This window comes from Scyliorhinus torazame, chromosome 1 (genome assembly GCF_047496885.1).
Source record: "Scyliorhinus torazame isolate Kashiwa2021f chromosome 1, sScyTor2.1, whole genome shotgun sequence".
NCBI classification, from domain to species: domain Eukaryota; kingdom Metazoa; phylum Chordata; class Chondrichthyes; order Carcharhiniformes; family Scyliorhinidae; genus Scyliorhinus; species Scyliorhinus torazame.
The window spans coordinates 118650605-118664282 of NC_092707.1; the positions used below are offsets into that span (position 1 = coordinate 118650605).

Sequence of the window (13678 nt, forward strand, 5' to 3'; positions counted from 1 at the left end):
GACTTCGCTGGCCCATTTCAGGAGGCAATGTTCCTGATCATTGTGGACGCCCACTCCAACTGGCTCAAAGTCCACAAGATGCAGGCCATGACCATGAGGCTGACCAGTTATGGCGCATGCTTAGCACCCAACCCATCCCCAAAGTGCTAGTGTCTGACAACAGCAATTACCAGCAGGGAATTTGTAGCTTCTAATGGCATCCACCACATGCGGACCACCCCATATCACCCTGCATTGAACGGTCTGGCCGAGCAGGTGGTCCAAATGTTCAAGCGTGGGATGAAGAAGCTAACCACTGGCTCCTGGGACACCTGGTTGACCCGGTTTCGATTCAGCTACTGTGCCACTCCACATGTCACCATAGGCGTGGCACCGGTGGAACTACTAATGGGGGAGACGACTCCAGACACGTTTAAGCCTGGTTATCCCAGACATTGGGCAAAGAGTCCACCGCGGCAGGACAGGTTGTAGGTGGACGTGGGCCGGCGCACGGCACTATGCTGTTGAAAGCCCAGAGACGCTGTCTACATATGGAATTTCCGTGACAGTGCCAGGTGGCTCCAAGGCGTGGTACTTCGCCCAACGGGACCGGCCTCATACTAAGTCCGCACACGTAGGCCAAATGCGCCACCACATCCAGGAGTCTGCAGAACCAATCCCCGTCCTCCCACGGCCTCCATTACTGTTCCTTCCGAAAGCTAGTGACATCGAAACAACCTGTTGGACTTTAACCTGGTGTTGTAAGACTTTGTACTGTGCTCACCCCAGTCCAACGCCGGCATCTCCATATCATGTTCCTTCCATCACCTCCTCCAACCGTCAATGTCCCAGAGGCCAAAATACCAGACACCGACCCTAAGCACTCAGACTCTGGTTCTGACATGGATAATTGCCCATAGGGAATGCCGTGACACCGCCACCCACACCAGCACCAGCGTCCACACTGACCACACCAGGCCAGCCTCGCCGATCCACGAGTAAACGGCAGTCGCCGGTGTGATACACGCTCCCTAGCCCTGTTCCGTCAACACCGGAATGCTGCCCTCTCTGCAAACGGACCAGGAGACCTCCTCCACAACCAATAAATATGGACGTCTCTCCGGAAATGGGGGGGGGGGGGTCAAGGAGGGTGACCCTTCGGGGGGGGGGGGGGGGTGTCAAGGAGGGTGACCCTTCGGGGCGAGGAGAGTTAGCTGTGTATATTGAATAAACCTATGTTCATTTTACATCTTACTGTGCATTCAGGGGCAGCATGTAGCACAGTGGATAGCACTGGGACTGCGGCGCTGAGGACCTCGGTTCGAATCCCGGTCCATGGTCACTGCCCGTGTGGAGTTTGCACATTCTCCCCATGTCTGCGTGCGTTTCACCTCCACAACCCAAAGATGTGCAGATTAGGTAGATTGGCCACGCTAAATTGCCCCTTAATTGGAAAAAAAATAATTGGGTATTCTAAATTTTTTTTAAACTTACTGTGCGTTCCTGTGTATTTCGTCGTGTGTTGGCGTCATCCCAGCGCATGTGCAGGGGGGTTCTTCTCCGCGCCGGCCTTGGCGGAGGTTGACAGCAGCCGGCGCAGAGGGAAAGAGTGCCCCCACGGCACAGGCCCGCACGCGGATCGGTGGGCCCCGATCGCAGGCCAGGCCACCGTGGCCTCCCCCCCCCCCCCCCCGGGGCCAGATCCCCCCGCACCCCCCGAGGACTCCGCAGGCCGCCCGTAGAGCTAGGTTCTGCCGGTACGGACCTGGTTTGATTGATTTACGCCGGCGGGACCGGGCGAAAACGGGTGGCCGCTCGGCCCATCGCGGGGCAGAGAATCGTCAGGGGCGCTGACCGGCGCGGCGCGATTCCCGCCCCGGCCAAAACCCCGGCGCCGGAGAATTTGGCAGCCGGCGTCGTGGATAGATTAACAAAACTGGGGCTGTTCTACTTGGAGCAGAGAAGGTTGAGAGGAGATTTGTTAAACGTGTTCAAATACATGAGGAGTCTGGAAAGATTAAATGGGGAGAAACTGTCCCCATTGACAGAAGGTTGAGAAAACTCAGGTGATTACCAAAAGAACCAGAGGTGATAAGACCTCTTTTTGCAACAAGTGGTTTGGAACGGGGGTTCATTGCCTGGGCATGTGGTGGAGATAGATTCAATTATGGTTCCCAAAAGGGAACCGGATAATTATCTTACAACAATAGATTTAACTGGGCTACAGGGAGAGGGTGAAGGACTGCGACTAGCTGAGTTGCTGTTGCAGAGAACTGACCGAGACAATGGGCTGAATGGCTTCCTTCTGCCCTGTACCATTCTATAATTCTAGTGGGTTTATGTATGTGTTGGTGTGTGATGGTGAGGGTAAGTGAGAAACCTGAAAATGGGAGTAAGGCAGGCACAAACACACTCTCACTCTCTCTCACTCCCACAAACAAACACTCCCTCAGTCTGTCATACACACACTCACTCTTTCACTCCCACACACACACACTCTCTCTGACTCACAAACACACACACTCTCTCTCAGACACACTCTTACTCTCTCACTCCCAGAAACAAACACTCACTCACTCTCTCACTCATACACACACACTCTTTCACTCCTACACACGTACACTCATTCACTCATATACACACTCACTCTCTCACTCCCACACACACACTCCCTCTCTCACACGCACACTCATTCACTCATATCCACACTCACTCTTTTACTACCATACAAATACACTCTCTTTGGCTCACACACACTCACTCTTTCACTCCCATACACACACACTCTCTTTGGCTCACACACACTCACTCTTTCACTCCCATACACACACACTGCGGGGATTGTCCGATCCCCGGCGGGAGGCGCGAATCTCACCACGACGCCACGACGCCGGCTTCCCTATTCTCCGGTGCATTTTTCGGGTGCTGGCAGGATTCCCGCCATGCAGTCGGGGGCCGTTGACAGCGGCCCCTCCGACGATTCTCCGGGCCCTGACGACAAGTTTTGCCCAGTCCCGCCGACATGGATTACTCACATCACACACGGCGGGACCTGGCAGGTAAGTGTGCGGGGGCCGTCCTGGGGGGTGGGGCGGGCGAATCAGACCCCGGGGGCGGCAGGGGGGGAGCCCATGGTGGCCTGGTTCGCGATCGGGGCCTACCGATCTGCGGGCGGGCTGGTTCCGTGGGGGCCTACTTTACTCCGCGTCAGGCCCCTGTAGGGCTCCGTCATATTGCCCGGGGGCCGGCGCGGAGAAGGGAAGCCCCGCGCATGCGTGGATATACACCGGCCGTTCTGCGCATGCGCGGAAATATGCCGTCCGTTCCGCACATGCGCGAACTCACGCCGGCCGTTCGGCACCAGCTGGAGCTGCAGGAATGACTCCGCCGTCAACCTAGCCCCTAGAAAGGTGAGAATTCCTCACTTTCGGGGGCCGTTGATGCTGGAGTGATTGGCGCTGGTTTTCACGCTGACGTGGGGACATAGCCCCATTATTAGAGAATCCCACCCACTCTCTCTCACACACACACTCATCCACTCATACACACTCTTACTCTCTCACTCCCAGAAACAAACACTCACTCAGTCTCTCACCCATATACACACACATCCTTTCACTTCTACACACGCACACTCATTCACTCATACACACACTCACTCTCTCACTCCTACACACACTCACTCTCTCACTCCCACACACACTCTCTCTCTGGCTCACACACACACACCCACACGCTTTCACTCCCACACACCCACACTCATTCACTCATACACATCGGACTTTGTTTATTGTCACGTGTACCGAGGTACGGTGAAAAGTATTTTTCTGCGAGCAGCTCAAACAGATCATTAAGTACATGAAAAGAAAAGGAAATAAAAGAAAATACATAATAGGGCAACACAAGGTACACAATGTAACTACATAGCACCGGCATTGGGTGAAGCATACGGGGGTGTAGTGTTGAGGTCAGTCCATAAGAGAGTCGTTTAGGAAGTCTGGTAACAGCGAGGAAGAAGCTGTTTTTGAGTCTGTCCGTGCGTGTTCTCAGACTTTTGTATCTCCTGCCCGATGGAAGAAGTTGGAAGAGTGAATAAGCCGGGTGGGAGGGGTCTTTGATTATTCTGCCCACTTTCCCCAGGCAGCGGGAGATGTAGATGGAGTCAATGGATGAGAGGTAGGTTCTCTTTCACTCCTACACACGCACACACGCTCTGGCTCACACACGCACACTCTTTCACTCCCATACACACACACTCTCTCTGGTTCACACACACATAAACACACACACTCTCTCGCTCCAACACTCCCATCCACATACACACACTCTCTCGCTCCAACACTCCCACACACATACACACACTCTCTCGCTCCAACACTCCCATCCACATACACACACTCTCTCGCTTCAACACTCCCATCCACATACACACACTCTCTCGCTCCAACACTCCCATCCACATACACACACTCTCTCGCTCCAACACTCCCATCCACATACACACACTCTCTCGCTCCAACACTCCCATCCACATACACACACTCTCTCGCTCCAACACTCCCATCCACATACACACACTCTCTCGCTCCAACACTCCCATCCACATACACACACTCTCTCGCTCCAACACTCCCATCCACATACACACACTCTCTCGCTCCAACACTCCCACATACAGACACACACTCTCTCACTCCAACACTGCCACACACATACACACACTCTCTCGCTCCAACACTCCCACATACAGATACACACTCACTCACTCCAATACTGCCACACACATACACACACTCTCGCTCCAACACTCCCATCCACATACACACACTCTCTCACTCCAACACTCCCACACACATACACACACTCTCTCGCTCCAACACCCCCACACACATACACACACTCTCTCACTCCAACACTCCCATCCACATACACACTCTCTCGCTCCAACAATCCCACACTCATACACACACTCTCTCGCTCCAACACTCCGACATACATACACACACTCTCTCGCTCCAACACTCCCACACACAAACACACACTCTCGCTCCAACACTCCCACACATACACACACACTCTCGCTCCAACACTCCCATCCACATTCACACACTCTCTCGCTCAAACACTCCCATCCACATACACACACTCTCTCGCTCCAACACTCCCACATATATACACACACTCTCTCGCTCCAACACTCCCATCCACATACACACACTCTCTCGCTCCAACACTCCCATCCACATACACACACTCTCTCGCTCCAACACTCCCACACACATACACACACTCTCTCGCTCCAACACTCCCATCCACATACACACACTCTCTCGCTTCAACATTCCCATCAGCATACACACACTCTCTCGCTCCAACACTCCCATCTACATACACACACTCTCTCACTCCAACACTCCCATCCACATACACACACTCTCTCGCTTCAACACTCCCATCCACATACACACACTCTCTCGCTCCAACACTCCCATCCACATACACACACTCTCTCGCTCCAACACTCCCATCCACATACACACACTCTCTCGCTCCAACACTCCCATCCACATACACACACTCTCTCGCTCCAACACTCCCACACACATACACACACTCTCTCGCTCCAACACTCCCATCCACATACACACACTCTCTCGCTTCAACACTCCCATCCACATACACACACTCTCTCGCTCCAACACTCCCATCCACATACACACACTCTCTCGCTCCAACACTCCCATCCACATATACACACTCTCTCGCTCCAACACTCCCACACACATACACACAGTCTCTCGCTCCAACACTCCCGTCCACATACACACACTCTCTCGCTCCAACACTCCCATCCACATACACACACTCTCTCGCTCCAACACTCCCATCCACATACACACACTCTCTCACTCCAACACTCCCATCCACATACACACACTCTCTCACTCCAACACTCCCATCTACATACACACACTCTCTCGCTCCAACACTCCCACACACATACACACACTCTCTCACTCCAACACACCCGTCCAGATACACACACTCTCTCGCTCCAACACTCCCATCCACATACACACACTCTCTCGCTCCAACACTCCCACACACATACACACAGTCTCTCGCTCCAACACTCCCGTCCACATACACACACTCTCTCGCTCCAACACCCCCATCCACATACACACTCTGTCACCCCACACTCTCATTTCCACCCACACACTCACTTACACAAACACACTCTTTTGCTTCCACAGTTACACACACACACACTCTCTCGCACATGCACACTTTCTCACTCCCACACTCCCACACACACGCACACTCTTTCTCTAGTTCCCAAACCCCACCCACCCACACTCACATACACACTATCCCGCTCTCACACTGTCACTCCCACAAATACACACTCACTTACTCTCTCACTTATATACACATACACACACTCTCTCGCTCCCACATACACACATTCTCTCGCTCCAACACTCCCACCCACATATATACTTTTTCTCGCTCCCACACTCTCTCATTCCCGCACTCACACTCACTTACACACACAAACACACTCTCTCGCTCTCAGTTACACACACACATTCTCTCACTCCCACACTCCCACCCACATACACGCACTCTCTCGCACACGCACACTTTCTCGCCCCCACACTCCCACACACACACACACATTTTTTCTCTTGATCCCAAACCCCACCCACACACACATACACACACACTCTCTCGCTCCAACATAACTACACACATACACACTCTCTCGCCCTCACACTGTCAATCCCACAAACGCACACTCACTTACTCTCTCAATCATACACATACACATTCTCTCACTCCCACACACACACTCACACACAAGGCAGTCAGCCTCTATCCCTCGAGGTCCGCCTCATAACCTGGTGCTCCACAGGATCTCACTCCCTGGCTCTGCAACCAGCCACTCATTCCCAGGGTGCCAGCTCTCCACTCCTTGGCACACCGCTCTCTGACCCCCTGCTCTGATGCGCTATAGCAACAGTACTCCCATGCCCCAACCTGATATAGCTCTTCTGACCTAGTACCTACTGCATCCTCTCTTTCAGTCAATTCAATTTCCATCTTTTCTCGCCTGTCAACTCTTTTCTTGCAGCTTCTGGTACTGGATTTTCTTTTATCAAAGACTTACTGGGAGTATAGGTAACACTACATCATCCAGATTGATATCTTCTGTTCATCGCTATAAGGTTAGTGTAAATTTGCTGCAACTTCAATGAAACTTCACACATTCCTATTTAGATAAAAACCCGGAATCAAATCCCAAAAATCTGACCAGACACTCATCAGAACTGCCATTGACTTAACTGAAGTTGACAGGTCGGATGGATCAAGGGCAGTTTTTTTAAGAAGAGGGATGATGACAGCACATTAAAAGGAGAGAGAGACAACACACAGGATCGAGCTTCCTCTTCAATGGAAATGAGTATGAAGGTGCTACAAATTGCTGTACTTGGTGTCATACCTCTAACAAAGACATATCCACTGTGCTCCTTGCAACCAGTCTGTGTGAGGAGACACATGGTATAAAGACCCTCATCTTCCTTATGGATGTGAGGGAGAATCAGTGTGGTAGATTTATCAAAACACTCAATCTTCAACCACTTGGATTCCTTCAGCAACATACCTGAAATTACAGTAAATATTTAAAGCAGCAATCTTAGTCACAAATGCATTCACAGACAACAATAAGCATTGACATTAATGTTGCATTTTGAATGTACTTATTTTTCTGTTTCCCTTTCCTTTAAAAGGTTATTGATTGCATCCCTGATGTACCGTCAATTACCACGAGACAGGAATGGTGAAACAATTGAGGCTTTATTGCGCAAGATGTTGTGCCTCCCGCAATTGGAACCAGAATGGAAGCAGCGCAGGAGAGCAGACACTTTTATACGCCGCCTGCTGGGAGGAGCCAGCAGGCTGGGATTTACCATCGTACCTGTAATATACAGGCAGTGCCATAATACATACAATATATCACTAGTGGTGTTTACCACAATCCCCTCATATCTATTACTGGAAAAGTTTGGCAGAGAGCCCCAACCTGACAAGTCCTCTTTTTCAGATGGGAGGAGCCTGGTATAATTCAAACTGCAAACCTATCTATGTTGGTCGAATTGAAAGGCCAGTATTTCCTCATTGCAGTTAGCTTCAGTTGTTAGCTATACTGTGACCAACAATATCAGGGACTGGATTCTCCGCCCCACATTTCTGTTTCACCCCGCCGGCGGGATGTTCCGTTACGCCGTCTGGTCAATAGGGTTTCCCATTGTGTGGCAGCCCCACGCCGTCGGGAAACCCTCGGGCTGTCGGCAAAACGGAGCACCCCGCCGGCGGAGAATCCAGCCCTGAACTTTACTCATGTTCTTATTGCTGTATAACATGAGTTAAATACATGATAACTATTCCTTGCAAAGTCCAACAAATAACCCTAGCCTGAAATGAACGTCCCTATTCACATTTCCATTCTCTAAACTAATTACGCTTTTAGTGTTTTTAGGCAGTGCTATCAAATAGCATCTTTTCATACTAGATAATAGGCAGTTTTAAAAACAAAAAAAATACTTGAAATGCTCAGCAGGTCAGTCAGCATTTGTTGAGGGAGAAAAACAGAATTAACTTTTCAGGCTAATGCCTTTTCACCAGGGACAATTTTTCCTTGTTGGGAGCATGCTTACAGAATTTAAGAGCGCTCAAATTAATTTCATAAATGATTCTTGACGAGGGAGAAGCAAAAACAAAATCTTCAGTCCTACTAATGTGGATGAGTTTTGAGCCAAGGTCACAAAGTGAAAGGTCACAATTTAATCCAATCTTCTTTGAACCCTTATTTAAAATTTTAGTATTGCATTCATGGAATTTGTATTCAGTGTCAAATATGTTCTCGGCGTTAATAATGTGTAATTGAATGTGGGTGGTGATATAATGGGCTGTAAATCTAGAGTGTGGATTGTGTGGGTTGGGTGGCTACGCCAAAGATGCACAAAGGAATCCTCTTCCGGAATTCCCAGGTAAGGTTTGCACAGTAATTGCTCAGAAGCGGAAACTTCCCCTGGGTAAATGCCCTGCACTGGGAACAATCTGAAAATGGGATTTTTAAATCTCAAACTTTCGATGGTTCTGACTGTGTTACATCAGTAGTTATCCGAAAACATTAGAAGAATTAAAAGCTCTTCTAACCTCTGGGTAACTATTGTACAGACCCAAAGAACTCTTCCAAGGGTCTCCCCCACCCTACCGTTCCCACCAGGGGATTCCTATACTCTTCCACCTCCCATAGGTCTCCCTCCATCTGACTACCATGCCCCCACCACCCCCCCTGCCCCCGCCCCCACCTCACTGAACTTCCCCGCATCCCAAAGGGACTGCACCACCTGCAGGCAATCCATAATCCACAGAATTTCCCCCCCTCCACCACAGACAAAGACAACTCTCACCCCCCCCCCCCTCCCCCAAACCCCCAGGGCCAACCTGCCACCTCCCACCCCCGAGGTTCAACTGGACAAACACTCCTCCTCCCCCCACTCCGAGACCCAACACCCCACTCCAAGGCCTGATGCCCACTGACACCCCCACCCCAAGGCCCAATATCGTTACCCTACCCTGAAGTCTGACACCGTCTCCTCAAGGCCCGATCCCCAAACTCTGACCTCACCCTGACTTTTGACTTGCCCCCTCCCTGATTGTACCTCCACTCCCCCGCCAATCACCAACCCCCGGCCAATCTAACTCCAGGATGTTCTGGCCTAACATTAAAGATATCGCAAAGGCAAATAGTAAAATAGTGCTGATAAATATCACAGTAAAGGATAAATCCAATAGGGAATTCAGGATAAATTTCTTTACTCCACTAGTGATGAAAATATGGAATTTGTTGCAACATGGGGGTGGTTGAGGTGAGTAGCGTTGTGCATTTAAGTGGAAGATAGGTAAGTATATGAGGAAAGAAAGGAGTGAGATTGCATCAACACAAACAGAGAACTTCTGGGCCAATGGTCTGTGTCTGTGATTAAATCCATGTAATCTAACAGGTCTTTGTGTACCTTTACTAGTTTATGAGGAATAAAGTGTAACTGTAAATTATTGTGTTTTATAATGTTTATATCATAAGTTGCAGAGCAGAGAAGGAGACTATTCTGACGATTGTGTCTTCAAGCACTTTATTAATTTTGGAGATGGTATGTTGTATAAAATGAATAAAATTTGAAAGTTGCAAAAGACATTCATTATCTTATTAAGCATTGGATTTGACATGTTTTAAAATTTTGAATGCCACCATAGTCTTCTCGATATTTAACATACCTAAACCTCCAGAGACAGCTGAATAGAATAGGTTCTATTACAGTAAATCAGTTGCACAGCGGTAAGGATTGAATCATTAAAAAAATTAATTTTGAAGAACACAAACCATCTCTCAGCCAGCAGAATTCTCCAATGTTGCTTGTCAAGGCGGATGAAAAGTTGCAGGTCAGGGTTAGAGAATCACCCTCTTTACCAAAAGAAGCGTCAAACCCATCAACAATGTCAACACCCAGCTCAAGGGGATTGGCTGAGAAATAAAGTACAGTGATTAGTTACAATTAATGTCACACAAACATTTCCAGTGAAAGCATAGAGTGCAGTGGCAGAATCATGGGAGATTACAACACTGAGACAGGCAGGATTGGGACCAGGAATTTCTCACTTTGGGGTGTCAAATATGAGAGGGCAATAGTTAAACAAGTGAAGAGAGAGGTTAGAATGAGTTCCTTTTTTTAGTAATAATAATCTTTATTGCCACAAGTAGGCTTACGTTAACACTGCAATGAAGTTACATGTGAAAAGCCCCTAGTCGCCACATTCCGGCGCATGTTTGGGTGCACTGAGGGAGAATTCAGAATGTCCAATTCATCTAACAGCACGTCTTTCGGGACTTGTGGGAGGAAACTGGAGTACCCGGAGGAAACCCATGCAGGCACAGGGAGAACGTGCAGACTCCACACAGATAGTGACCCAAGCCGGGAATCGAACCTGGGAGCCTGGCCCTGTGAAGCAACAGTGCTACCCACTGTGCAAGAGCATTGTAAGAGCATGAAATACATTGCCACAGGGAGTAATTGTGGCTGATACCATTGTATAAATTAAGTGATATGGAATGTAAATCTGAAACAGAGGATGTTGCACAATTAAGATAAGAGACCAGAGAATGGATTTAGTTTTAAACGACTGCATCACATGACAGACAGCATAGATTCCTTCTAAACAGTAAACGTTGATGTTGTTGCTGTGTATTGTTGGAAATCATTGTGTAAAAGACTTATATAAATCAACTTCAGCAAAGCATTTTATGATTTAAAGTGAAAACTTTAAAAGATAAAGGGCACGATTCAGCAGACAAAAGTCTAAGTCCGCTTTCGGGCGTGTTTGGTGACGTGATTCCTGGGGGCTGCAGTGCCGAGAATCACTCTGTTATTCGGCACTTTGCTGTTTTTCTTTGCCTCGGGAAGTTTATCCCTGCCGAGACCATACTCTGAGAGATTTCCTGCTGGGGACATCAGCTCACCAGCAGAAATGGCCGCTCGCAGATAGGGCGCCATTTTGAATGGCAGCCCTGATCTTCCCAACCCCCCTTAAAAACCGTGGCGAGTGAGATCGTTGATGCGTTGGTTTTCATTTTCCAACATTCCCCAGACTTGAGGAAAATTACATTAGATTAGAAAATAGTAAATAACTCCTTTATGTAAAAAGTGAGGGAGGTGAAATGCAGGAAAGTACAGGCCAGTTAATTTAACATCTGTCAAAGAGAAAATGTTAGAAATTATTATTAAAGTTGTTTTAACAGAGCACTTAGATAAATTCCAGGTAATCAGGCAGAGTCAACATGGGGCGCGATTCAATGGTCTCGGCGCAGCCGACTTGATGTCAGGACGAGGTTGCTGAATTACGCAAGAGACCTTGATCGAGATTCGTGACACTCAAAACCTCTCGCGTGATTCAACAAAATACTGCGAAGGGTCACAGTCTGCATCTCGCTCCCGCTGGGTCAGAACCAGGTGCACATATTTAAATGTGGCATGAGGCCTGGGGTGCACCAGCCTTGCCAGCAAGGCCTCAACTGGGTGCCGTTTGGTGCAGGTCCACAAAGTCATGAATCAGTCGTGATGGCACCTCGGGATGGGGGGAGGGGCTCTCGCTGGGGATATGAGGCTTCGGGTGGTCGGGAACAGGGCAGTAAGGCTATCTGGCACTCCCCTGGCACCTGGAAAACTCAGCTCGCTAGTGCAGGAAATGACTTAAAAGTGGCCTCGACGGGAGTTCCTTGCAGAGGTCAGTAAAAGCGGCAAAGTGCCATTGAATAGCCGGGTCTTTCTTGGCACTGCATAAACACCCCGCTTAATGTGCCGTTCAGCGGACTTCAACTACCGTTTGCTGAATTGTGCCTATGGTTTAGTGAAAGGAATATCACGATTAATCAATTTATTGGATTTTTTAAAGAAATAGCAGGTGCTGTGGAATAATGGGGTTCGGACGATATATTGCACTGGATTTTCAGAAGGTATTTGATAAGGTTATTACGGAAATTACAGCTTGTGGTGTAGGAGGTAAGGTATTGGCATGGATACAAGATTGGCTAGCTAACAAGAAATAGAGGAAGGGATTCTCCGTAGCCCGATGCCGAAATTGAGAATGGCGATCGGGTGGAGAATGGCTCCTGACGCCGAAATCGGGGCAGGCGCCGGTTTGATACCAGGGGTGGGATTCTCTGACCCCCCGCCGGGTCGGAGAATCGGCGGGGGGCTGGCGTGAATCCCGCCCCCGCCGTGTCCCGAAGTTTCTGCCACCAGAGATTCGGCAGGGGCAGATATCGCGCCGGTCGGCGGGCCCACCCCCGCCGATTCTCTGGCCCGCGATGGGCCGAAGTCCCGCTGCTGAAATGCCTGTCCCGCCAGCGTGGATTAAACCACCTTTTGAACGGCGGGACAAGGCGGCGAGGGCGGGCTCCGGGGTCCTGGGGCGATCTGGCCCCGGGGGTTGCCCCCACGGTGGCCTGGCTCGCGATCGGGGCCCACCGATCCGCGGGCGGGCCTGTGCCGTGGGGGCACTCTTTTTCTTCCGCCTTCGCCATGGTCTTCACTATGGCGGAGGCGGAAGAGACCCTACGCGTCGCCCAGCGAAGACCTTTCGGCCCTGGCTGGCGTGGCGCCAAAGGCCTTTCCCGCCAGCCGGTAGAGCGGAAACCGCTCCGGCGTGGGCCTAGCCCCTCAAGGTGAGGGTTTGGCCCCTAAAGGCCCGACGCCGGAGTAGTTCCCGTCACTCCATCATGCCGGGACCCCCCGCCCCGCCGAGTAGGGGAGAATCCCGCCCCAGTTCGCGATGCACCACCCCCTCCAAATCGGTGTCATCAGGACGCATGCCACGCGCAGTCGCAACCCCGTTGGAGCGTCATCGGCCAGCCCATCCACGATGCTCTGCCTCAGATGGGCTGAGTTCCATCGGCAAGGGCCACATGTGGTCAGTGCGGTCACGAGCTTGACGTGCCGGCTGTGGACAGTGTCCAACAGCGCCACACTCGGCCGAGATCCGTGCTTTTGACCTGGGGGTTTCTGCTAGGGGTGGGGGGAGTGGCCAGAAGGTGGGTTGTGGGGTCGGAGTGGGCGGGTACGCGGACCAGCAT

The 13678-nt window shown here is 50.4% G+C and overlaps 1 protein-coding gene across 1 annotated transcript in view; it reads right to left on the reverse strand.

Annotated features, from left to right (window-relative positions):
* LOC140411385 (myomesin-3-like) overlaps positions 1–13678 on the reverse strand; it is a 225706-nt gene that overhangs the window by 160681 nt on the left and 51347 nt on the right. Inside the window, exons 8-9 of the mRNA XM_072500502.1 lie at positions 10433–10573; positions 7487–7648 (exon numbers count right to left, since the gene is read on the reverse strand). Coding sequence (XP_072356603.1) covers positions 7487–7648; positions 10433–10573 — 303 coding nt within the window. The remainder of the gene's footprint in view (positions 1–7486; positions 7649–10432; positions 10574–13678) is intronic.